Source organism: Pezoporus occidentalis, unplaced genomic scaffold (assembly GCF_034315485.1).
Source record: "Pezoporus occidentalis ecotype Australia unplaced genomic scaffold, CSIRO_AGI_Poc_V1 ctg35, whole genome shotgun sequence".
NCBI classification, from domain to species: domain Eukaryota; kingdom Metazoa; phylum Chordata; class Aves; order Psittaciformes; family Psittacidae; genus Pezoporus; species Pezoporus occidentalis.
Genome location: NW_026915483.1, coordinates 93311 through 120978, shown reverse-complemented (window position 1 = coordinate 120978; position 27668 = coordinate 93311). Strand labels below are relative to the sequence as shown.

The following is a 27668-nucleotide window of genomic DNA, read 5'->3' as shown; positions in this document are numbered from 1 at the left end:
GCTACAACAGAGAGGTAGGTGCCTAGACTGAAGTCACGCATTATCTCCAAACAACTGGTAATAAAAACTTAAATTCACTTTATAATATTAGTTCAGTATGTTTGTATTTTATTATTTATATTAATAGTTTTATCTTTCTCTCTCCTGAAAAATATTAGGTACCTCAGCGATAAAAAGGCCATTAGTAAATGTACAGCTCAGTTACATTCCAAAGTGCAGTGCAGCACTGAGCACTTCTATTTAGATTAAAATACAAACACTTATATCTGACCCTGTTATGCAAATCTAAAATAAGATTGTTCTTGTGACGGTATGTGTGCTGTAAAGAAGCATCAAACCTTAGATATATAGTTACGATCAAACCTAAAGAGATTTAAGATTTATGTTAATAATTACATTTAAAACAGTAAAGATATTTATACAGTACATGAAAAAGTAGGTGGAACATCTGAATAACTGGCAAAATTGGAAAAAGATGGTCTTAAAATTCTGTAAAATCATTTACTTCCTGGAAGAAGAGTTGGTGTAACTTTCAGACTTCAGTTACATTGCTTCTTGGAAAAGAAACCAAGGGGTTGATGAAACTCTTCTTAAATAATACAGACAACAGGAATTAGAACATTTGAACTCTCACTTGTAAAATGATACAAGAATACTTGTGGTGAAACTCAACTTTTTCCTGTTATCAAAAAGCACAACCTATGCTAAACCTACAAAGCCAAGAAACATCTGCAGCACATGTCTTGATTTTCAAAGGTGTACTAAAAAAAAAACCTATATAAAAGTTAAAGTATTTTTATTATGTCTGTGCTTGAGTATTTATATCTAAGGGTCAGATGTGCTAGAAAAGTAATGAGACCATGTTGAGAAAAATAAGGTAGTCAACAGGAAAATCAACCTCATTTATAATAACATTCCTGTGATCAGCAGGTGCATAACTCTCCCTGCTACAGTCATTAACTGCATTCATTTCACACTTAACATCTACATTTGCAAACCATTTGAAAGCAAAATTACCTTTCAATTCAATTTTCAATTTTATTTCATATCTTCAACTTTGATAGACTATTCTCCTCACAGTGGTAACTATATTGAGATTGCAAGTAAATGGTGACAGCTACCCAAGAGTACAGATAAACTCGTCTTCTCAGATTACCTATTCACTTTGCTTCTGTTCACCATTTGCTAATGTTCAATTCAATGCTTAAAACAAACTTAGAAAACATGACACTGGACTGCTAAAGGGATGCTTCATTTATCAGGCTCACTTGTTCTTAAAATGGAAGTATTTGTCTCTTTATAAATGACTTAAACTGGAAGTTTACCAAACATGAAAGCAGGTATTTCATTGATGTCGTTAACCAAAGGGCAACTCCCACACAATTTGTTATTAATGGAAATCTCCTTGTATGCTCGTCAAAATCCAGATAAAATATTCTGCAAATGCTTAATTATTAGTATGCTAGTATATTCATGTACTTAGCAACTCTAGTGCTATTGTCTCCATAAGTAGTATGTGCTTCAGAAACATTAGATAGTATCATCACCATCTCCAGTTTAAGACTGGAAACCAAAGAAATAGCAATGGTCAGCTGATTTGTCATGTTTACAAATTCTTAGAGTGGGATATATTTCTTTTTGGATATCTGTTTCCTGAATTACCACCCATGCTCTGTTAGCACTCTAATGAAAGCGCTGACTACAAGAGTTATTAACAAATGCTTACTTTAACATCTATGTTAATGTCCTTTGCAATTTAACATAGCCTAATACTTTTAAGAATGTTTCTGTATTTCACGCCTGCTTCACAAAGAATTCAAGGAGCCTTATACTAGTAATCATCAGAATTTCAAATAATTCCTCCAGCTACATCTGTTCAACAAAGTTTACCTTCAGTCGCTATCTAAAATCTTCAAACACTGTCAGAAGTACGACAGAATTAGCAGCTCTGTCCTACTTCTGATTTTAAAAGGTTGGTCTAAGTTTTGCAAAATTAATTTTATTGTTCTGTATCTGAAAACATGCTGGGTCTTCGGATTAATATGAATAATTTATCATATCTCTGTCAGCAAAGCAAAAACTATGACTATGATAGCATGTAGTTCACAAATTCAAGCTGTTATGGTGCCTATAAATAAATGACCTACGCATGTAAAATCCAGTATGTGCTGGTTATCAAAAACTGGAAAGTAATAAACTTGTATTTACAGCAGCAACTGATGGAAAAAAGGAAATACAGTACAACTATCTATATTCTGCAGCACTGTTCACAAGCCCTGCAATAAATTTTTTTATCAACAACTACTTCAGGAATATAAACATTTTAAGTCCCTTCCTCCTGCAGATTGGTATATACATAACTAGCTAAACTTTCACAGAAAACTTCTTAAACCTTATCAGGTATGTTCCAGAGTTTGAAACTCCACAGAGTTCCTGTTTATTCAATAAATCAAGAGCACCTCTGTGTTATAAACCCACTAAGCGTCTATGTATGATCAAAACCATCACTCCTCACAGAGTAAAAAGGAGCTACAGCTGTGGTTTCAGGGTATGCTAATTCTGAGATGTCATTCCAAAGAGTTAGGAAAACGCCAGTTTTTCAAAACAATGCCTTCCAACTGTGTTTGATTATTCCCAAGATTTCTGAACATTCTTCTGCCTTGCAAAATATACATTGAACAAAAAGCAAGCACTTGCCTTAATTAGGATGAATTTCAAAAAGAAAAAAAATCCCGAAACTAAATTAGGTTTAAAATACAAAGTCAGTACCTTTAAATTACAGACTAAACCCTATATGTGGGGAGGAACAATCCCATGTGCCAGAACAGCCTGAGGGTGGATTGCCTGGAAAGCAGCTTTGTACAAAATGACTTCAGGGTCCTGGTCACTGGTGGAGAACAAGTTGAGTCAGCAAAGCACATCTCCAGCATAGAAGGTCAAGAGCATCCTGTGCTACACAAGGAAAAGCACTGCCAGCAAACCCAGAGCAGCAACCCTTCCTCGCTACTCAGCTCTGATAAGACCACAGGAGGAGCACTGGGTCCAGTACTCAGCTCCAAGACAGAAGAGACATAGGCATACTGGTGCAAGTCCAGTGCAGGATAATGAAGATTAAGAGACTAGAACATCTGACTTAGGAGAGGTTCAGGGAGCTGAACAGGGAGGTTCAGTTTAGCCTTGAGGAGGTTCAAGGGGATTTCACTAATGCATATAAACCCCTGATGGGAGGGAGTAAAGACTGAGCCACACTCTCCTCAGCAGTATTGAAAGAATGGGTAAGAGGCAGTGTGCAGAAATTGAAATATTCTCTAGTGAAGATACGTGGTAAATAATTTATTCTTCAAAGATTTTATCAATGTTCAGATTCTAAATTCATGTCAAAAATTAAGCATGACACAGAGGAATGTATGATTTTACCAACATGACGTAGGTTATAAATGCCCACTAACTCACAAACCACCGAGACTTAAAACCCTGCATGAATTGTTACAAATCCAATGAGGAATTTTAATAATTGAGTCAATTCACACTAGCATATTTGTTAAAGTAACAAAATATTCCAAGATAACTCTACTTGCACAAAGGCACAGAAGATAACAGAACTACCCAGCAACATAAAATAGCACACCATCCTGACTTAATGAAATAGATTATTCACATTATAATGAACACCACAGGGTTTCCAATGGCCTAGTGTTTCTTTTGTTAACTCAGATCTTAGTTCTGCTGGTTACAAAACTGAGTTGCACTGGTTACTAACAACTGGTGCCACTAGGGGTGGAAATGCTGTCCAAGACTGACAATAACCCAAGTTCCCATTCATGATTTTCAGTTTGTTCTGTCTTCAAGGGAATGTCAGTATTGAAAACATCCAAGAAATAACAAATCTCATTAGCTGAATTCCTTATTCACTTGATAAGTCCCTGTGCTTTAACACAAAGTCTGCTACCACAATTAACAGCTACAAACAGGCAGTAAGTATTCAAGGACATTTTATGCACCTTACAGTAACTCAGTGGAGAAGTCTCGTCCCAGTGGCACAAAAATCTGAAGTGTCAGAAATCTCTGGATCAGCCCCACTAGAAATACGGGGGGAAAAAAAAAACAAAAACAATCAATCCATGTGCTGTGTGTGTGCAGATGCCCATTTCACCATCAAGCATTTCAATTTTGTACCCTACAGCTATGCTCCTGCAACGCTACTTCCCAAGGTTCATGCAACATATGAACACGACAAAAACCTGAAGAAAACCAATTCAAACCGCAATACAAGTGTTGTTTTACAAGTCCCATCTGTGGCTTTGCTGGAATTCTCATGAAAACAAAATGCAACTTTTTTATTTTTACTTACAATTCTTGCGTTTCAAGAGCACCAAACCTCCCATATGCATTATAAAGTTAAGTAATACTTTCCTATTAAAATTATATTATAGTCATATCAAACTTGTGCCCATGTTTGTGACAACATACATGTTATTAAAGAACTTCAGAACACCCTTGGGTACAAATGCAGTTCAGATCATGACAACAATGCTCAGCAGAGGCTTCTGACTTTAGAACAAGAGCAAAAGGAGCTTAACTGAGGGAACAAACACAAGAAATCTTTCAGGATTCAGGCAGCTTCCATCAAGGAAAAACAAATAGTACAAAGCTGTCTGAATTCAACCATACGTTGTCTCCTTAGTTATTCCATCAGGGAGGGGAAGGACTTAACACTATACAGCAACATCAGCTCCTTAAAAAGAGGACCTTCTTCTTTGGTAGGTCAAGTAACACTAAAATTTCAAATTATGTTGTATATATAACATCTTTTACTTTGGAAGATGTTCCAGAGTTCGAGGATTCCAGGTGAGAGAAAACAAGAGACAAACAGGGAACTCACAACTAGTTTATTAATATGGGAAAATATAGAGATAGTAAAGGATACGGTAAAGGATACTTCTGATGTTTGGTTATCTTACCAACCCCAAGGACCCTGTGAAGACAATCAGGAAAGCAGCTCCAAGACTCATCATCGCAATGCGAGGTGGCAGGCTCAACTTTAGCGGGCGTCCCCGTGGAGGCAACACTGACCTGGGTGGTATGAGGTTCTGCCTCCCCTGCATCGCATGAGGCTCAGGCTTTTATACTGACAAAAATGCACACTGATTCCGATGGAGGGGGCCAGCCTACCTTGGAAGAAATGGCTAGCAATACCTAGAAAGGTCTCCAAGGGTCGAGACTCTGCCAGGGAGTTCTAAAGCAGAACTTTCTGGGTAGGAACCAAAGCAGGACTTTCTGGGGAGCAGCCAAAGCAGACAAACAGTACTCTTCTATCTTTATGTGTTTCACCATAGACCATTATCTATTGTCCCTGACACAGAAGAGTACTCAAGGATCACAGTACAACTAGGAGATTGTATACTTGACGTTCTTGAGCTACATACACCCCAAGAGACGAAGAGACTGAATGGTGACAGATGGAAATTTGAGTATATTATTGCAGCATTAGCTAAATTTAAAACTATTCTTAGCAGTGATAATCCACAACACTAACTCTCAATCCTCATTTTAGGATGTAGTAGTTTATTGTAACTTTGGCAATAAAAAAAGTTGTATTTCTCAGAAAGATACACTGAACTAGTATGTATTATAATTAAGATAACAGTAAATTTCTTTTCTAAAAAGTAAAATGAGATAGGGGAGAGGAACCTACTTCATATTCTATAATGCCAATAGAATCACTGGCTGAAGTGCTGAAGGCAGTGAGACATTGGCCAGGCATCAGCCTGCAGCAGAACCAGGTGCAGAAGTGAACTCAGCAGCACTAGGACAGCATGTATCAACAAGGATCTTCCCTACAGCCATTACTTTAATTTCTGTACCTTTTACTTCTTTGTATCTGACCATCTAAAAAGTTAATGAAAAAACACTTTGCTAATACTGAATTATGCCCTAAGTAAGGGAGAATAGAGCAAGTTTTATATTGCAATACAAGACTGATTTAATAATCAGAACAACATCACAGACATTAAATTCTTTGATACTTACATGTTTGTCTAGTTTCCTTTGGTAGCTGCATTTTGTTGACTCAACTGTTTCCTTCAAGTACAAAAACAAAGTGTTTTACTTCTTTATCATATTCCTACAGAAAGGAACAATAACCAAACAGAAGCATCATGACAGAATTTTTCTCACAATCAACCACATTAACATGCAAAGCTGAATTTTTTACATCACAAATGGCAGATTGCACTGCAAGTATAACAGGAGTCCAAATATGATGGTAATCTATTTTAATGGGTTATGTCCTTTACTTGCATGGCTTATGAACAAATAATACTGACAAACAGGATTCGTGATCCAATGGAACCAACTCAACCCATTAGATAGCAGAATAGCAAAATTACTTCCTAAATATTTCAACTATAAAACTATGTTGCAAGCAACCTAGTCTGCAAGCAGGCACAAAGAACTAATTTAAACAGTCATTTAGTCTGTCATAATGACAGAACTGCAAGTGCCAACTACACTGTCAGGTCAGAGCCCTCATTACCTTCTAATTTTAATCTTCATTCACATTTTTTTGTTTTCTACTCCTTTTATAAGTTTCTCTAAAAAACATACTTTCATATAGCTGATGGATTGCCAGAAATCTCCCATTTTGCTCCCAGGTTCTTGCCTTGAGCACTGAATATTTCCACAAATGGGCCACCCTAGGAAATGACAATGAAATGGTTTAAGGATACACCATCCAACCACATGTTCAGCACTAAATCATCAATGGCCAAGATGAGTAGATAAGAACAATCCCTCCCCACATGAGGCTGTTACCACAGACAGTATTACTGATCAGTCAGCAGAACATTAATAACAGCTTCTTGACTACTGCAACATAGCAATTAAAATAGTCAATACTTCGCTTTAATAGAGAAGCAGAACATAAAATTGAAGGAATACCATGCAATGTTTTACATTTTATTTTATGCCATTCTCTAAAAGGCAAAACTACAATAATTTTTGATGTTTTGAGATTAGTAATTTATATTTGGATATGGTTAATTTATACAATTCACCAAATGAGGTGAGTTTTAAAACTTAATGCTAAAAAATAAGCTATTGCAGATTGAATGTTTTGTCTGATTTCCTATGGAAATGAACTTTATACAATCTGTCTACACATGTATGTTAAAGACACTTCCCAGTAACTTCTCTACCAGTTACCAATTTCCAGCCTGATTTGACCAGTCTGGGAAACTCACAAAAATTTACCATCTTTACTGGGCCAACTTAAGTGGCCGCAAGGTAGATCTGACCCTACCAGTATTACCATAAATAGGGCTGTACTCATGCTGCAGTCTTCACGAGACATCAGATCATTAATAGTGGAAAAAAATTATCAATGCCCCTGCCAGGTGACAACTCCTTACACAGACCATGTGTGCTCTTAAACATCAAAGAGCCTAACCCCAGGCTCTTGGGGGACATAGGCTTTATCACGTCTCCATAGGGAATTATTTGCTTCAATATTTTTCCCATTTGATGTCACATTTTTGGTGACATCTGATGTACTCAGCCTACAGTTGGCTAAGCATTTTGTCAGCAGCATGCTTGACTTAATCAATCATTGCAGCTCTGCTGCTCTCTTCCCATTCTTAGTTGTCTGCACTCCCTGATTGTTTCTGCTCAGCTGCCCAAACAATCGCCCACAAGTCAGAATGAACAAGAGGGGTGAGCAGTTTTGCCAGCAAAATAAATGCTCTTCAAATTATGCTTTCAGAGAACATCAACTCTGCACCATGTATGAATCAGGCATTTTCCTCTGCTCACCCACACCTGGCATCTTCCACTCACATGGCTAACCCTAGTGACCAGACCAAATTCTAAGGAGATTCAAAATGGCATTCCAGAAACTGCACTCATAAAAAGTTTTTTAAATTTAGAATCAATAAAAATAAGTGGCTTTTCCTAACATATTTACAAATACCTTTTGTTAATACTCAGCCCTTGAGTAGGCCCTCAGTTGAGGTTAAACTTCCTGAACAGGACATAAAAAACTACCAGACATGGCATGAGAAAAAGTTCCTTATTGCCATGGAGGATGGCTGGACCTAATGGGTGGCCAAGGGGGAGTTAAGCAAGTAACTGTCAAACTCCACTATCAACTGGAGGGGAGTATGGAGCACCTTTTGGGGAGCACAATCCTGCAAAGCTGACACCACCAAGGCAGTGGAACCCAAAAATACTATATAAAGCTCAGATAGCCAGGTAACAGCACCAGAAATACCAATTTCAGGTATAGGAGTAGAACATCGGGGACCAGTGGGGGAAACAATAATTACATGTGGGCTGCTCTCTTCGGAGGGCACTGGTGTAGAGAAAGGGAAGCAAAGCATGGTGAAAAGGAAGGCCAGGAAAAGTAAAAAGGACAATAAGATCTGTGAATTAAATGAAGCAATGAGTGTTGTTACAACCCTGTGCTGGACCAAGAGAATAAACCAACCCCCATTTTCTGACTATACCTGAAGTGTTGGGCCTGCGCCCATGACAGGGTGGGAGCAAATGGTGTGCCTTCCCTGGCCAGTGAAAGACAGACAAGAAGCCATGGGTAACAGCATGTTAGTGTCCATGCTAGCTCTGACAGCATCAGCAGCTACCTCCTATTTTATAACATTGCTAGAAAAAATACTGAATAATGAAAAATTCCAAAACATTTTTTTTTCTGGACTTTTTGCTCACCCCACTTCCCCCAACTAAGCCAACTTTAACTAAGTTCTCACAGAGATTAAATGAAAAAGGGTAAAACAAAGCCTATTAGCTTTACCTGATAACGATTTTTAAACCTTTTCCAGTTTTCACAGGCAAAAAAAAAACAATTTCAAACTTCTCAGACAGCAGTGTCTTAAAGTTGCCTGTAAATAAAATAAAAATGGAAACCCAATCAGATTATCAGAAATTTACCCCGGGCTGTTTCCTGAAACACCAGTTCAGTTTAAACTTTTAGATTATAAGGAAAGGGAAATTTAGGAACCATGGCGTTTGTAACAGGCCTATCAGAAAATGTAATTAGTATGTTGATCTTATTACTTTCATCCTGCTGCTGCACATCGAACACGGGTTGCATGATTCTGTATTTTAGACAAGTTTCCATACAAATCTCCCACTTGTTCAGTTACCATAATTGTTTTTTTTAAGAATGACTACATCAACAGCTATATTGAACTATTCTAAATTATGAACTAGATGGTTTAGAAATGCCTTTTAAAGAATGTACTTCTAATGCATGTATTATTCATATATATATTCATTTTACATACAGAGCAATCATTCTGGAAAGCACCGTTTGTTCATTTTTTTGTCTGCAGCCTTATCTTTGCTATTATCTACAGCCTTTAAACAAGCCACAACTACTGAAAAATTACATGATTCATGTCTTAGAAGTAGTGGCACCACGGAGCTAATCTCAGAGTGACCTACTGCTTTGATTCACTTGGGCAGAACTAAATGTGAAGGACCAGCAGTGCAAGAGAGGCAGAAGACAGACCCTCCAACAGCATATACTTACAATGAGTATTGCTGTAACTGTCAGTGATGTACTTCTATAACTAATGATTTCACAATCCCCCAGGTTTTATGTATTAATTTTAAGTGAAGGAGGTAGAAAGGAAGACGCTGCTTTTACTTGGAGCAAAGCCCTTTCACTTTTGCTTTAAAAATCAGTTCCAGACTTGCCAAACAGCATGCATTTCATACAACCCTCACCTATTCTGCAGTTATGTTATGCTTTATTATATCTCAGGGAAAAATATTAAAGCTAAATAAATGTAGGGATCCTGATGGAAGAGTGACTGCATTAAAAGTATAAAGTTCCCAGACTGAAAAGAGCAACTCATCTCTTTCATAGACTAGCACTAATATTCTGGTCAGGAGTCTCCAGAGACTGTAATCATACTATATATTTTGAAAAAAACATTTAATGCATGGCATGTATAGGCCACTTCATTACCACACCATCATTTGGATTGAAAGGTAAAGCTACTTAGCAAGCTGGACAGCTACAGTATTCGTAGACACTGCTGTAGTCAGAATTACATGTAAGACATAGCATGTAATACTTTTTCTTCAATGTGTTCTCATAAGGCATACCTGGCTTTCATAGGAGCCAGTCCACCAATGGCAAATCACACAGGGTTCTGAAGGAAGATGCAAACAGCTCTGCATACAGTGCATGAGTGGAAGTCACCTTGATATATTAACTTGGGTTCAACACTATGCTAATACACTTTGACTCTCAGCAGTGCTTATGAGCTCTAGCTTCACATCTGTTGTGGTTTAAACCCAGTCAGGTAACTTGTTCACTCACTCCCAGTGAGTGGTGCCGAGCTGACAACAATCGAGGTCCGTCCCCCGCCCACACCGGGGGTCTCCCCTTCCCCGCTCCCAGAGGAACGGGGAGGAGGAGAACAGTGCAACTCCTACGGGTTGAGACACACAACCAATGTACAACACAAATCACCACCGCTACTATCAACAACAATGATAAGGGAAAATCACAAGGGAAGAGAATACGATACCACCGGCCAAGAAACGAGTCCCACCCGGAAGCCCGTGTCCTTTCGGGTAACTCCCAGTTACCCCCACCCCAGCCATGACGTGCTGTGGTATGGAATACCTCCCTGGCTAGCCCGGATCAAATAATTACGCCCCATCTCGCTTCCTCCCGGCTTCCCCTCCTCCCTGGCAGAGCATGAGCCTCACAAAGTCCTTGGTCAGGGTAAACGTCACTTAGCAACAACTGAAAACATTGGCTTCACCAACACTGTTCTCAGGCTGGAAGTCAAAACACAGCACTGCACCAGCTACCATAAAGGGAAAAACATGACTGCTACTGCTGAACCCAGGACAACCTCACACCATCACAAGGAGTCCTCAGATTGTCAGCTGAAGTTCATTCTTACAAAACGGCTTGATATTTGTCACCAACGTAGTTGGTTTTTAAACTGACATACAGGAAGCTAATTTATTTACTAATTTGCAAAACATATTTTATACAGACTCAGGAAACTGATGACCCTTGTCATGTTTTAGTTCATAACAAGCTGGCTCATTTTAGTGAAAGGGAAGCTAGACCCAAGGTTTGCAAACTGTGTTGGGACAATTCATTCACACTAGGCCGATTACTGTAAACTTTGTCAGTTTGTCCTTCATAAAGACAAGAAGTATTGCACGTGACACTGCAATACATATTTGCTTATATATTGCTTACTTGTAACTTTGCAATTTCCATTAAGTTACTACAAATGAAGACTACAAATTACCTTTGTTATTAAGATTGGTAGCTGCTAAAAGCATTAAGTGAATGGACATTTGTCATGTAAGTACTAAGATAACATTAAGAAGTGCTTTCATTATGTATCAAGTATTATTGTCTTTATAGTAACCTGTAATTAAAAACAAAACAGAATAGGCTGAAAAACTGATAATTGCAGTATTTTTCATCTTTCCTGCATCTTGAAATCCAAGCCCTCAATATTTCGCATATTTGTCAAATAAATAGACATGACATATTTATAGAATGCCATGAAGTAGCAGTTCACTCATTTTTCAATCACAGATCAAACTTATTTTCTTATTGCAATGAGCCACATACTTTAATACATCCTCCAACTGGAAATACCAAGCTTAAAATGTCAGTCAATGACAAACCAAAAACGTAGCTTCTGAAGCTAAGTGACAACAAAACTATTTATCTTTGGAAAAAGAGATTCCTGTCAGGATTTATCCTGTAAGGTCTTTATTGGTTCGATAACTCTAATCATTAGTTTCACAATGTTTCCTGCGCCAAAAATAAAGTGGCAGCAGTCCAAAGGGCCCTCTGATCTTTCCATTCACACAAAACACTTAAGACCCTCCAAAAATATCTCCATCTTGTGACTTTTTCTTATGTGTATTTTGTTGCTTTAAATTAGGATGTTTCATTCAAGTATTTCAATAATATTTTGTGTTTACGTAGCCCCAGGATTCAAATAGTTACAAGCAAAAGAGCACTTCACAAACAGTAAACAGGGATAGACCTTCATGCTTCTTTAAGTTACTTAGCACTAAGCAGTGTTCTAACCCCAAGGGAGTGAGGGATGGACAGACTCATACAGTCCTACAAACCTTCACAGTCAGTTAGTCCATTTTAAGCTAAGAGACTTAACTTACGTAAGAGTATGAATACATTTCTATCGTCAACACCCCACTGTTGAAGAAGCTGTGTTTATTTAGGATTTTCTATTCCAAAGTCAAAAGTGTGAAGCAACATAAAGTGAATTTGCACCTCCTACTGATTTGCATTGAAAATGACACAAACACACCTTTTTTTTTGGTAGGGAATATACGCTTAGATCCAGGACTGTTAATACATGTAACTCACCATGATGGGCCCAAAGCCAGTGCTGATTTATGGTAGGCCGGGACACACCAGAGAAAGCACTTTATCACTCATGAAGGGTTTTAGTATCTTCCAGACAAATGAATTCCACATATGGAATATTTAAAGCTGGGTCTGTAACACCACTATATATTTTGTCAAAATACAAGTTAACGTAACAAATGGGCAGAAAGACCATTAATAAGTTATACTGACGTTACTGGCGTTCCTATGTGACAAGCAGCACAGCCAGCTTTGGAATAATTAGAAATCAAACTTATATTTAAAATGTAGCACTGTTCACACATAAAGGAAAAACAGACTTTAAGGGGAAGGTGCAGCTACACCTGGTATGCCAGGAATATGCACTCCACAGTGGCTCCCATGGCAACACTGACAGAGAATGGAGCAGAGCAAAGATTCTGTGGCCACACTCTGTCCTAACACCAGCAGAGATCATATGAAGGGTTTTAGTATGTCTTCCAGACAAAGTGAATTCCACACACCTATGGAATATTTAAATCTTTAAAAGCAGGTATGTATGCCTACAGTCACTCAAGCTCCACCCTGAAGGTAATAAAATTCAATCAGATATCACCCTTGACTCCTGGAACCGGTCAACGGGGTAGAGCTTTCCTTCCCCCCCCCCACGGGACGCCTTTGAGTAAGACTTGCACTGTACTAAGTGGCTCCCCAGGAAAATCAGGAATCTCTATGTAACAGAGATTACTTTCCACCTTTTACTTTTATATTTTAAAGCCAGGCTGTGTTATTCAGAACTTTGTTGTGCGGCAATGCTTTTGCAGACCATTAATAACTTATACTGACGTTACTGGCATTCCTATGTGACAAGCAGCACAGCCAGCACGTACACACAACTCGCAGAATTAAGAAGACAATAACAAAACCCCAGGTCTTCTCTTCCATAAAACGCCGATCGCAAAACGTTTTGACACAAAATCCACGATTCAAGCCCTGGCGTCCCCACAGACCCGTTTCCGAGCGCCACGGCACCGGCACCCAGAGCCGGACCGGCTCCCCGCCCCTCCGCCACCGGAGCTCTCCCGCGGACACAGCGCGGACCAGGGCTGCGCAGCCCGAAGAGCCCCCCCCGGCCGGGTCTCACCTGCGGAGCGGGCGGGCCCGGGGCTCGGCGTAGGGCGAGGAGGAGGCCAGGTGGGCGGTGGGAACCGGTTAAAATGGCGATGCCGGGGGCGTGGCTCGACCGATCAATCATGGCGGGCGGCCGGTACCTGTGTGTGGCTGCGGCCTCGCCCGTTAATTCCTGTTCTTTCAGCGGCGGCTCTGCGGAGGGGCGACGGTCTCCTGGCTGTGGCTGTGGCACCCGCGGCCCTCCCTGTCCAGCGCTAAGTGAATAAAACCTGGCCACAGCTGGCACAGGAGGCAGCGCTGGCCCCCGACAGGGTCTCCCTCAGGGCACCCAAGGAAGAGGGTGGCTGTGTGAAATGGCGCTGTGGCACCCAGCCCTGTGCAGGGTCAGAGAGAACTCAACTCCTGAGGAAAGTCTGACATTTCATCCTCATTGTGTGAAGTGGGTTTGGTTTCGTTTCAGTAGGAAGCTGTGAGCCAGAGAGCCACGTCCGAGTCGCTGGTTTTTAAGGAATTAGAATGGACTTGCAGGTCTGGCATTCTTCTTTCAGAGAAGGAAATGAGAAGGACAGCCCCATTAGTTTAACATCACTGTCAAGAGCAAGCAAACACCTCCTGATAGCTTCAAAAAACTTTGGGAAGAAGGTCGTGGGGAACCAGTTTAATCCTGGTCCTTATAATGAGATACCAGTCAAAGAAGATCTTTCCTTGAAGCGACTGCTTTTTTGATCATAGCATTTCTTTGTGAAACCTTATAGCTTTTTCACAAAAAAAAAAAAAAGGAATGGAATACCTTTTTGTTCCTCAAAGTGCATGCTAATGTTTCCACAGAGAGCCCATCAGAGCATGATGAAATACATGAACTGAAAGTGCAGAGCCACTGATGGGTTCTGCAGTGTCCCAGCCCACCATCACCCTGTTCAACTTCCTTGCTTTTGCTCCCAAAAGGTACCTTGCTTTTGCCGAGGAAGGGAATGGGTTAAATCAATTATAAGATGTATTTGGCTTTCTCATTTTACCTTAGGATCTTCAAAGAAATCACAGCCAGTGTGGCTCTATCATGCACTGGATTACACCGGTTGGAGTTCTGAGGTGCTGGAGATAAGGAAAACAATAATACTAAAACTGAGCTACAGGTTATTAAATAACAACAGTTAATAGAACAAGGACACAAGAGAGATGATGATAGCAAAAGAAAGGTTAAAAAGCTATTGGGGAGCTCTGTAGCCAACAGAAACTACATACAGTTCATTATATGTGGTTTCACATGATCTTATCTTGAAACTATAGATACAGAGTTATGTGTAAAAGTCCAAATTCCTTGTGGCAGGAGTTATGCCAAGGCTTGAGGAAGTAAGACATTCCAGTTAAAAGCTGAGATTCAGGCTGAAGAGCCTAAAGTTATAAAGGCATATGAAGCGGCCAGTTGTGAGTGTAACATGTGGAAGCGGCTGCCTGACAGCTCAGGGCAAAATGGGGTTGCACAAGTCCCCTTTGCCAGCTACCAGGGAAAAGTGGTTTTCGACGTACTGTGAGGTGATTTTATTTTTCCTCTGTTTCTTCTAGATTTTCAGGGAAAAAAAAAAAACATATCTTTTGTTGTAGAAACTATGACATCAGGAATTGCAGGTAGTGTAAGACTAGCAAGGAACCTTGTGTCATTAAATTGGGCTCACCTGGGCCTGAGCCCATCATACTTCCAAGGTCTGGTTTATTATGCTAACGTACTACCATATTATGTATGGTAATAAAACATTTTAGGCCACTGTCCAGTGTACACCCAGGCATCCTATGTCATTTTCTGTAGATCCTTTTTGCCATTCCTGACTTACAGGGAAGGGAGACATGGCGTGCCTTGCTGCCTGCTTTCCTTCACTTGGTAACAGCTGCCATGGAGCTCAGGCATATTTTCCCCAGTGCCAAGCCAATTTTAATTTCCTTTGAGCATTCCTCCTCAGCCAGTGACCTTCCTGTGAGTGTGTTTGCCAAGATTGTGTCATGTGGGGTAATTTAACTGCGTGGTCACCATTGTATCCACTACCCTTTGTGGATCTCTGAAGATTTTCCAGCAGAATCATAGAATAGTTAGGGTTGGAAAGGACCTTAAGATCATCAACTTCCAACCCCTCTGCCATGGGCAGGGGCACCTCACGCTAAACCGTAGCACCCAAGGACTCGTCCAACCTGGTCTTGAACACTGCCAGGGATGGAGTATTCACAACCTCTCTGGGCAACATCTTACAGTGCCTCACCACCCTAACAGGGAAGAATTTCCTCATTATATCCAATCTAAACTTCCCCTGTTTAAGTTTTAACCCATTTCCTCTTGTCCTGTCACTACAGTCCCTAAGGAAAAGTCCCTCCCCAGCATCCCTATAGGCCCCCTTCAGATACTGGAAGGCTGCTATGAGGTCTCCGCGCAGCCTTCTCTTCTCCAGGCTGAACAGCCCCAACTTTCTCAGCCTAAGTGTTCCCTCCTTCAGCCATGTATGTGAACTCTGACCTTTGTCTCATTTTTATTTGTACCTTGGTCTTCTGATACAAATACTGTTCAAATAAATAAAATGGAATTCATTCATTACCCTGGCTGTCCCTATTTGATCTTGTACAAAAGAATAACTTATCCCAGAGATGCATATAATTTCTCCATCAGCTGAAGGCATTTCTTTCAGAAGGATGGAGTATCACCTTTGAATCAGAAAACACAGCACTCTGGAGATGACAGTTCTTGGGTAAACATGTATTGTGGTTTAAGCCCAGCCTTAACTCAGAACCACACAGCTGATCTCTCACTCCCTCCCCTTCTTCCCCCCTCACCGCTCCCCGGGGGATGGGGAGGAGAATCAAAAGAATGTAACTCCCATGGGTTGAGATAAGAACAGTTCAGTAACTAAGGTATAACACAAATCACTGCTGCTACCACCAATTATAATAATGATAAGGGAAATAACAAGGAAAGAGAATACCACTGCTCACCACCTGCCGACCAATACCCAGCCCAACCCAAGCAGTGATCTAGCCCTTCTGGGTTACTACCCCTGATTTATACAGTGGGCATGTTGTTCTGTGGTATGGAATACATCTTTGGCTAGTTTGGGTCAGGTGTCCTGTCTGTGCTTCCTCCCGGCTTTTCCCCTCCTTCCTGGCAGAGCATGAGACTCAGAAAGTCCTTGGTCAGAGTAAACATTACTAAGCAGCAACTAAAAACACTGGTGTTATCAGTGTTGTTCCTAGGCTGAAAGTCAAAAACACAGCACTGCACCAGCTACTAAGAAGGAGAAATAATGACTGCTATTGCTGAACCCAGGACAACATATTAAAAATGAGAATCAGCTCAGAACCTGTTTTCCTAAGCCCCACAAATAAATACTTCCTCTTAGAGATTCTGTAAGAATCCGTATTAGACCATTTTGGCACTTGGCAATTGCCCCTGGGCATGGTGGTTATGTGCTTCACATGAGATTCACATTCAGCTTTTAAGGAGTTATTTCATTTTGCAATAAATAAGGTTATATAAGCGATTATGATAGAAGAACAGCAGAAAACACTCACCTTGCAGCACTGGCCATCAAGCTCCAGGGGTTCAAGCACTCCAGACCCACAGTCAGGCTGGAAATACTTGTCATCAGAGCATGTGTTGGCCACCCTTCTGCCAAGCCCAGGGTATGTCTGTACACAACAAACCACAGTTAATTTAGTAGATTAATTAATATACTAACTGCCCTGTTTTGAGTCTTGTGCATGGAGAGGTAGGAGGGAAACCAGCACAACTGCCAAGACAGAGAGAGCAACACAGGGCAGTAGCAGCAGAGAGGGTTACATTATGCAAAGCATCACCTGAACACACATACTGGGCTTAGTGGAAGACAAATTTGATGGGAATTTTTTGTGTCAAAAAGCTCACAACCTTCCTAGGAGACTGTGAGCACTGGAAGACCAAAATGAGGACAAAAACTCAAAAAAGCATTAGGCAAGTTGCACAGGGCAAAGAATTTGATAATAGAACTAGATGATCTTAAGGTCCTTTCCAACCCTAACTATTCTATGACTCTATGGTGAAACCAGAACACAAGACTAGGAAGGGCTCCGAGAGGCCAGGATATATCATTGGGGTGGGGGTCAGTGAGCAGCAAGCCGGAAATAATCAGGTTTCTCTATACAAACCCAAGCTGGGTCCCTTGTTCGAGGTCTGGTTTGGTTTTTTGCCCTTTAGACTTTGCAGATAGCTGACACTATGCTCTAACTGTAACACACCCAAATCATTCCTCCTAATAGCACTGGTATTCAGATTTATACTGTGTAGCGAGTTGGAGTCAAAGGAGCTGTGCAACAGGCACCCTGCGGCACGCCAGCCACCGTGATTCAGTGCACGCGCAGCACCAAGAAAAACCCAGCAGGCGCAGAAGAGTTCCCCGAGTTATTTCCTATTCTCTGCCTAGCAATGAAGACGCAGTTACACCGGGTGGTAACTCTTAGCAGATGGTGACTTTAAAAAGTCAATCGCTGTATTGATACTTTCTGAGTTTGCTCCTTTTAATTCAGATTCTCAGTAGCATGTTCAAATGTCAGAGAACATTGTATTGCTATCTTTTATCTCCTTTGTGAGCAGAAATCTTCTTGAAGAGGTATAGGAATTACAAGCTTGGGAGGAAAGATTGGGCTTTCCCAGGATCTACTTTATAAATGCCACAGAATACAATAAAAAACAGTAGATGCAAAAAGCCCCACTGGCTTTGTTCTCACTGGACAGTTTTAATTTCTATAGCATTTTTTAAAGATACATTCTGCCTGCAATGTAACGGTTATTGGACTGGGGAGCTCCAGCCGCAGCACAAAGGCAGGATTTTGTCTGCTGCAAGCACAGGGAAGTTGGTGGACTGGGGTGGGAGATCTCTAATTAATCAGCTACTACTGTAGGCAAGTAAAAATAACAGGACAGCTGAATTAGTTCATTACTCACCCTCCACTGCCTTGCCGTCCCAAGGTGGGGTGCCAGACCCCCACAGAGGGCAGGGTTTTGGGGCTTCACACAACTCAGACTGGCAGCCACAGGCTTTAAGGCTGCACTTTAGCATAAACTAGATTCAGGCAGACCAGAGTCAATACCTTTGACTCAGACTGCAAGTCCAAAGCCTGTGCAACAGCTCCTGAAGGCATGAGAGCTGTTATATTGCTCTAAGCTACTACCACGTATGGCCACTGGGTTTACCTGCTTAGTCACACTTCTTTACTCATCTGAACAAGTTGGCAATTCATATTGCTATACCTGTACCTAGAAGCTACAGCCAGAAGGCTTTTCTGGTTTTCTGCAAGACGTGTGTACATGCTGTCTTTCTAATAGTGTTCTAGGTGGAAACCGTATCCCCACCTAACCTCTGCAGCAAGGGAGGATGTCCAAATCAGCATGTGCTGCTTACACAAAAATCACAAGGATGCAGTGCTCTCCATCCAAAGAGGAACCCCTGTGAGAACAATGGGTTAGGCTCCAAGGGTTCACTCCACAGCATCCAGCAAATCAAGAGACATCTATCAATAACTACAGGATATGTTACTGCAATTTGCTGCAGCACCAGATGCCAGCAGCCCCCTGCACAACCCTATCACATACACCAGACCTGGCCTGCACAAGCTTTTCATGGGGGAGGTGAAAAAGAAGAAAATGAACCCCTGCAAAGTCCCCTCTGTGGGGCCAGAGAGCAGCTAAGGCCCCAAGCAGGGTCTGTCTCCTCCAAACCATATCCCAACCTCAATTTCACTGTGTTTCTCACTGCTATTCCTCACATGAGCAGCCCTTAATGGCTCACTGTTATTACAGCATATAACAGGAGGTTTTGGAGCATTCAGATGCTGCATCCCCATAGTCCTTGCCTGCTCTGGATAACCAATAAGCAAATCTGGCCAGCCTGGCATGCAGGATTACTGTGTGCTCCTTTGAATATTGCTTTTCAGTGTCACAGACAATATCAGAACTGCCACAGATAAACTCACCCCACTGACCCAGCCACAAGGACCATCACTTCCTGCTAATACATGAGTATCCTGGACAAAATAGAGATGACAAACAGGCAAATCACCTGTGTGACATGTACCCCTGCAAGCCTCTCACCATTGTGGGACATCCCCCGTGTCCCTACACTGGGGAAGCTGTACCAAAACTGGTGCTATTGTGGCAAACCAAGGAGGTTCAAAGAGCTTTGGTGCAGTCACTGCTCTGCACTTCACCTCCCCTCAGAGTCGGTATATTAGCCCATTAATTTATTGTACCTCATTGGCAAAAAATGGAGGTAAATGTCCCAAATAAAAAGCAAATGACGCAGTAAACCAGCAGAGCAATCTTGAGAGCAGTGGTAAAAGTGGCCACCTCTTGTCCTCAATTTATGCTGCTCTCATCGCCCAGGGCATTATATTTGTGCTGACAAGGATCAGTTTAACCCCTGCCTTCAATCTAATGAAAAGCTGGTGTGGTGGAAGCATGCATAATCCTTCTGCAGTGTTCTAGGAATGGGTGCCATAAAAAACTGCTGCTGCTGTTTGGTGGCCTCAGCCACTGCCTGGAATAAATAACTCCCTGCCCAATGTCAGCAGTGGGAAGTGCTTCTGACCAGAAGCTTCTCAGACCCTCATCCCTTAATAAAATATAGAATTGTTTAGGTTTGGAAAAGACCTTTCAGATCATCAACTCCCACTGTTAACCCAGCACTGCCAAGTCCACCACTAAACCCTATCCCTAAGTGCCACATCTGTCTGTCTTTGAAGTATCAACAGGGACGGTGACTCCACCATTTCCCTGGACAGCCTGTTCTAATGCTTGACAAGCCTTTCAGTAAAGATATTTTTTCTAATATCCATGGATATTCAATTCAATTCCCTAGATGGGTCACTCACCAGCTGTGTCAGGAAGTTCTCTTCCACTCTCCAGGAACCTTCTAGGCTGTCTCTTTTCAGCTGTGTCATATTTCCAGCAGACATCCAGTGGGTTGAAGTCCCCCTTGAGAACAAGGGCTGGTGACTGTCAGACTTCTTCCAGGTGCTTATAGAATAATTCATCAGCCTCTTCATCCTGGTTGGGTGGCCTGTAACACAGTCCCACCATATCTGCTTGGCTTCCCCCCTCATTCTTACCATAAACACTCAACACAGTCTCACACCCTAGGGCATCTAAGCAAGCACATGGCCAGTGGTGTTCACCCATCAACCCACCAGACAGCTTGTTCTCACACCCCCAACTCCCAGAGGGACAGAGAGGAGAGTCAAACAGAATGTGACTCCCACGGGTTGAGATAAGAACAGTTTAGTAACTAAGGTATAACACGAATCACTACTGCTACCACCAATGATAATAATGATAAAGGATATAACAAGGGAAGGGAATACAACACCTCAGCACCAGCCGACCAATAACTCGCCCCCCAAGCCCGACCAAGCTCTGACCCATACCTCCTCCAACCCTGCAGTCTCCCAGCCCTTCCGGCTAACTCCCAGTTACATCCTGGGCATGATGTGCTGTGGTATGGAATACCTCTTTGGTCAGTTTGGGTCAGGTGTCCTGTCTCTGATTCCTCCTGGCTTCCCCTCCTCCCTGGCAGAGCACAAGGCTCACAAAGGCCTTGGCCAAACCAAAACATCATTGTTACCAGCTCTGTTACCAGGCCAAAAGTCAAAACACTGCACTGCACCAGCTACCAAGAAGGAGAAAAATGACTGCTACTGCTGAACCCAGGACAACCCCTCAGTATTTACTAGGAACAATGCAAAAGGAAGGGTCCCAAAGGCACTGCTATCAGTAAACAAGCAATGGGATCTTTTCCCCCTCTCATCATTAATTGACAAAATCGTTGTGCAGTGCTGGCATTATGCTCCGCTACACTTTGTGATGAAATCACTGCCTGTGCATAAGAAGCAATTTTAATGATATGATTCTAATAGGGCTAGAAATTTCCCATGCAAATATTAATAATTTATATTCACATTCTCTTTTCTTAATACTTGTAGCCTGTAACAAGGAAATACTGAGGTCTGCACCAGCCCCTCTCACACATCTTGTCTGGGGAGGGCTCAGTCATTGCTAGGCTGAAGACCTCAGCATGATTTCACTGCAGGTGCGAATTAGCATTTGGAAATCAGGTCCTGGCCTGCAACCATGATTTGAAAAGGAGAGAATGCTTAAAACACAAACACTGCTGTGTAGCACCAACTTGCAACAGGGGATGGATAGCAAGCTTTGGTGCTGCCGAGGCCCATTCCCATGGACATCTCTGCAACACCCAAGAGCCAGGGCTGCTAATGCCCCTGCAACAAGCCTGGGTGAAATGAACTGTGGCCCAGGGGGTTACAGATCACACCAGGCACCTCTCTGTGTTTTGAGGCAGCTAGCAGCAAAAAGAATAAGTTTGGGGCTGCAGAGCCACAGGGATTTGGGGACTGGAGGGGCGGGGCGGGGGGGGAGAGAGGGCATTTTGCTGTAGAAGTAGGGAGGGATTTGTGTTTAATGTCCTCTTTTTTTCAGCAGTAAAGATGAATCTTAAAGGGCAGTGACTGGGGAACCAAGGTATTGAAAAAGAAACTAATTCTCTCTGACAGGCATAATTGTTGCAATTCAGATTGCTAAATATGTGAAATTAGGAATAATCATTGACTGTTTATGGTCTGTGTCTATACTGTGAATTCAGCTAATAGAGAGTAATTACACTCTGTTAATTCCTGGTATTTGTCATTGTTGGGCTGCAGAGGAGTCCTGGGACACAATCAAACCAGACTGGCTGCGCTGGGCCCGCAGACTGAGGGCTTAGCACTGCACGAGCTAATTTCTCTTTTAATGGCAAAAGCAGTTATGATTTCCCTTATTTATTCCTCTCTTCCAGCAGCAAAGCCGGCGTCAGTGGGCTGTGCTGCCAGGGATGCAGCGGGCACAGTGGATGCGCTACACAACAGCACCCCCAATAGCCAGCATCACTGTGCTGCCAGGAGACACCCACCAGCACCAACAACCCCTTTCCTCTTGTGAAATTGCTTTTCTCACCTTTTGCTCAATATTGTTATAGCATCCCTCCTGTCAGACTTTGTCCTCACCCATTTCTTCTTCCAGCCCAGCCAGCTCAAGGTATTCCCACCTGTGTATCACCCAGATGCTCGGTCACCAGGATGCTGGTGAAGCCAGTTTGCTGGCATGATTCACCTTCAGTTAGTGAATTAACCTGTGTAAAAATGGGAGAGGTGATAACTGGAGCAGGATGGTTTATCAGTGGGGGAATAATCCCTTGAAGTGGCACAGACAGGAGACGTGGACTGTAGGGACAACCCTCATCCTCATCCACCTCTCACATGCGGCGAGCAGGAAACACAAGTCATATTTAGCACTAGATAAAGAGAGAAGTGACAGGCTGTTTCCTTTTAAAGGTGCTGCATTTAACAGCTGTGGCACGTGGCTTAGCCTGGCACGAGCAATCTGCAACCATACAGCCACAGCACTTCACAGGACAAAGTTTGCCATGCGGCACTGGCCAGACCTTTCCTAGGAGAATTTGACATGAATTTATCCCAGCAAACACCTTCCTGCAAAGCAGCCTGTCCTTGCAGAGCCCCACACACAAGGGGTCTTCAGGGGGAGCATCTTCTTGGTGCTGAGCTTTCATAGGTCACGGCTCCTGGGAGGGACAATCCTGCAGCCACTGTGGTTTTTTTGGCAGGAGCCACCAGCACCCAAAATGCTGAGGTCCCGCACAGGGCCCATGCAGCCAGGAGGGATAATAAGGAGGGAGGTGGAAGAAGAGGCAAAGAGCTCACTCCTGCCAAATCTACCATCGCGCTCATCGCAGTGCACTTTGCACTACAGATTATTCATTCCCCACCCAGCAGCTTTTTGATATTACATCTATAATTTTGTCCTAATTTCTCTGTATCATGCGGAAACCTCCTGGAGGAGCTGCAGATAAGACTGATGTAATTCCATTGCACTGCACCACTTAATTGTTTGCCGAGTCGAGACCAAGCTGATCCCCTGTTCCCAGCACTTGATGCATTCACAAACGTTGTATGTGATTTAAAAGCACCTTTCTGCTGTGTGCCACAGTGGATGGGCAAACCCTGGGCTGCCACAGGATGTGGGGACAGGACACAAGGGTTCCCCACACCAGCACCAGGGCTGTGCCACAGCCACCTCCCCCAGGGAAAGCACAAAGCTCACCATCCTTTCCTCTGGTTTCCAGGAAACCTCTTGGATGAAATGGGCACTTACAGACAGCAGAAGCATTTCACACAAGGTTTCTTCCTTGGGATGATGCGGCTCCCGGCCCTGCCACTTCCTCCGCAAGCAGCAACATCTCTGCTTCCATAGCGAACCCAGTGGGAATCACGTCCCTTGAAGCAGGAGGAGAAATTCATTGTGAAACAGGCATCTCCAAGCCCCATGCCATGGGCCACCTCCTGTGTGGGCAGGAAGCAGGGGTAAAGAGCAGAGACATGCACTGCAATGCACCAGGCCTTGGGGCACTTTGTTATTGAGCTGAGCCAGTTATTGCCAGCAGCTAAACAAACTGATAGGAAGGATATTTCCCAAGAGAGGGAGGAGGATTTTGATTTAGACTGCACTCTTTAAGCCCAGGCTCTCCCCACAGTTAAAATCTCCTTCCGAGGGCAGTCATTATCCCAGTGCAAACCTTGGGTGTGTGTTTGCTTTTCTGCTCCCTGTCTGGAAGGTTTTGGTGTAAAGGCTGCAATTTTCTCCCATGTACAGCCCATAACCCCCTGCACCTCTTGCCCAGCAACAGTGGCCAAAGCCAAGGGAAAGCAAAGCAAAGCTCTGTACATAGTTTCACAGAGAGAACAGCCTCAGGTAGTGAACTAATTAGCAGGGAGCAGCAGTAGTCTCATAGGAGCTCCACTCCAGCCCTCTGCAAGCTGCAGTCCCAAAGGCAATGCTGCTGCTGGCCCTGCATCTCTTCCACTGGCTCTTGGATGAAAATTGCTTTAAGAGCTCCAAGGGAAGCTGTTTGGTTCTTCTAAGTGATAGGAATGGAAAAGAAATAAGGAATGGGAAAGGCAATGCTGCTGCTGCTGCTGGCCCTGCATCTCCTCCACTGGCTCTTGGATGAAAATTGCTTTAAAAGCTCCAAGGGAAGCTGTTTGGTTCTTCTAAGTGGTGGGAATGGAAAAGAAAAGGAATAAGGAATGTGAACACTGTTGTTTTCAGCTACCAGATAAATGAGGTTCAACTCTGGAAGATGTATAGGGCCTCTAGAGCTAACTGCAGGGCTGGAGTCTCTAAGGACTGATTTCTACTTTCAGAAACATAGTAACAATAAATGATTAAAAAGAAAATGGCCTAAATCTATATCCACAGTTAACTCTGGACTCCTTTGAAGTTCAGGACTGTTACTGGATAAACAAATGCTGATTTGAAAAAGGAACCTCCAGCCTGCTGCAAAAAACAGGCAGTGAAGCAGTGCTCGGGACAGGCACACACACATGGAGCACATCCAGGGGAAAACCCACTGGATCAGGTTATTCTGGATTCACCCTGTGCCCATCCACTCCCTTTGTGGCACTCTACCAGCCACACTTCCTGAGGTGCTGGTTTACTGCAAGTGCAGAGGGTCAGGATGGTGCCCATCCTCAAAAAGGTTCTCCTCTTTTGATGTGGCAATACAGAAAGTGCCAAAGTGGATAAAACCTGGAAAGGACACGTGTGAGCTTACGGCTCCAGGAATCACTTTCTATTTCCCCTCCTATGGCACTGCTGGCTGCAGAACAGCATGCTGGGTGCCCAGCCCCATGTCAGGCAATGAGACAAGGGAGGTGTCCTGAGTCATTGAGGGCCTGGCCAGGCTGGGCTGGGCAGCCACGCCACCAAGCACGTGGTGTCCCAGCTCCCTAGGATGCCCCAGCACATGCACAGCCCGCAGAGAGGGACGGCAAGCCCGGGACGCTGAGCGGTATGTAGGCTTGCCCTTCCCTGGTGGGCAAATGGGGGTTCTAGAGCATGACTGAAATGTTGCCTTTCTGCTGCACTTTTGACTCGCTGGCATGGTAGTGGAGGGGTTGCACAGAGAAGGGTGGAGTTGTTCCTCCTCATAGCATGGAGGTGAAGGGGAGGCCCCAGGCACTGGTATACTTTGTGAGGTGCAGTTGTGTTGGTTTCAGAGATAGAATTAATGAACTATCTGTGTTAATGGCAAGAGTTAAATCTGTGTTTCCACCCATTACAGGATATGTGGTGGAATCAGCTGTGTGATGCGTGATCCATGTCAAAGATCTTTATCCATCACAGCTATGGATAATTTGCAGGATGTTCACTATGCAAAGTGTGAAGCTCCTCTAAGGGCAATCTGCTGATCAGGATATTATCTGTTTTTCTTGCACTGCTGTAAAAGCTTGTTAGGTACCAGGTCTTGCTGCCCATACAGCACCAGTATGGAGTCAGGTGGAGGTCTGAGAAAGCAGACTAGATGGAAAGATAGGAAGACACGAGATACCAAGTGCTTTCTGGTAGAAAGCAGCAATCACTGGTCAGCAGAAAACCTTCTCCGACATGATAAAAAAAGCAACTGTGTCTCCCAACAACTTCTTTACAATCAGAGCACCCAGGGCTTGGCTGCACAGAGGGAAAGCAGATGAAGAAGCTGGAGAGCTGAAGCATGCTCTAGCATGCTGTCATAGTTTAAGCCCAGCCAGTAACTCAGAACCATGCGGCTGGTTGCCCACTCCCCCAGCTTCTTCCTCCCCCACTCCCACAGGGATGGGGACGAGAATCAAAGGAATGTAACTGCCATGAGTTGAGATAAGAACAGTCCAGTAACTAAAGTATAACACAAAACCATTACTGCTGCCACCAATAAGGGAAATAACAAGGGGAGAAAATACAACTGCTCACCACCTGCCAACCAATACGCAGCTCGACTGGAGCAGTGATCTAGCCCTTCTAGGTAACTGCCCCAATTTATATAGTGGGCATGGCATGGTGCTGTATGAAATACCTCTTTGACTAGTTTGGGTCAGGTGTCCTGTCTCTGCTTCCTCCTGGCTTCCCCTCCTCCCTGCCAGAGCATGGGAGTCAGAAAGTCCTTGGTCAGAGTAAACATTACTGAGCAGCAACTAAAAACATCAGTGTTATCAGTGTTGTTCCTAGGCTGAAAGTCAAAAACACAGCACTGCACCAGCTACTAAGAAGGAGAAAAATGACTGCTACTGCTGAGCCCAGGACAGTATCCACCCCTTATTCCATACCATTCACATCGTGCTCAGATCCCACATTTTTCAATATACTATCACTCTTTTCTCATATATATACATATATATATATATGTATATATATACACACACACATCCACACACAAATGAAGAGAGAGAGAGATCATTCCTTAGTGCATGGACCAATCCCTATAAAGCTGCTGAGTTCATCCAGTCCATGATGTCGGGCTCCATCTCTTGTAACAGTCTTTCAGAGCAGGAAAGGCTGTGTGCAGTGCTGGATTGTTGCCTGCTGATGATACCACAGAACTCGTCTGATCACTGCTGAGCTCATCTGGTTTCATCATTCTTTGTTGGGATGATGGTCAGAGGGAAGTCAGGGCCAGTCGCTGGTGACCTGAAGACATCTTAGTTGGTGGTCTATGAAAGTGTTATATAGCAGGCAACAGCATATAATTGAGTTCATTGGCTGTTTTCCCCAAAAGTCAAATCCCCCTGAGGCACACATCAGACTTCCCCATCTTCCAGCATTACCCATCAAGTATATATCCAGGTCCCTGAGCAAAAGCAATCCCACGAGTGGGTTTGCCTTTACCTGAAGCAGGAATAACCCAGACTGTCTTCCCCAGCAGATTCTCTGTATGCACCACAGGAACTTTCTTCCCTTCTACAGTATGTAAAAATTCTGACTGGGCTGGGCCAGCCCTGTTGGCAGATCCTCTGGTGTTGACCAACCAGGTGGCTTTTGGTAAATGTGTATCCCAGTGTTTGAAAGTCCCACCACCCATTGCTCTCAGTGTAGTTTTTAACAGCCCATTGTACTGTTTGATTTTCTCGGAGGCTGGTGCATGGTAGGGGATGTGATGAACCCACTCAGTGCCATGCTCTTTGGCCCAAGTGTCTGTAAGGTTATTCTGGAAATGAGTCCCATTGTCTGACTCAGTTCTCTCTGGGGTGCCATTTCGACACAAAATCTGTT

The 27668-nt window shown here is 43.1% G+C and overlaps 1 protein-coding gene across 1 annotated transcript in view; it reads right to left on the bottom strand.

The window, feature by feature from the left end:
* Positions 1-20578, bottom strand: part of CFAP20DC (CFAP20 domain containing) — an 80405-nt gene extending 59827 nt beyond the window's left edge. Inside the window, 5 exon segments of the mRNA XM_062630189.1 lie at positions 4007-4079; positions 6031-6124; positions 6603-6695; positions 17057-17173; positions 20390-20578. Of these exon segments, the coding sequence (XP_062486173.1) occupies positions 4007-4079; positions 6031-6124; positions 6603-6695; positions 17057-17173; positions 20390-20563 (551 nt within the window). The 5' untranslated portion in view covers positions 20564-20578.
* Between the last annotated feature and the right edge of the window lie 7090 nt (positions 20579-27668).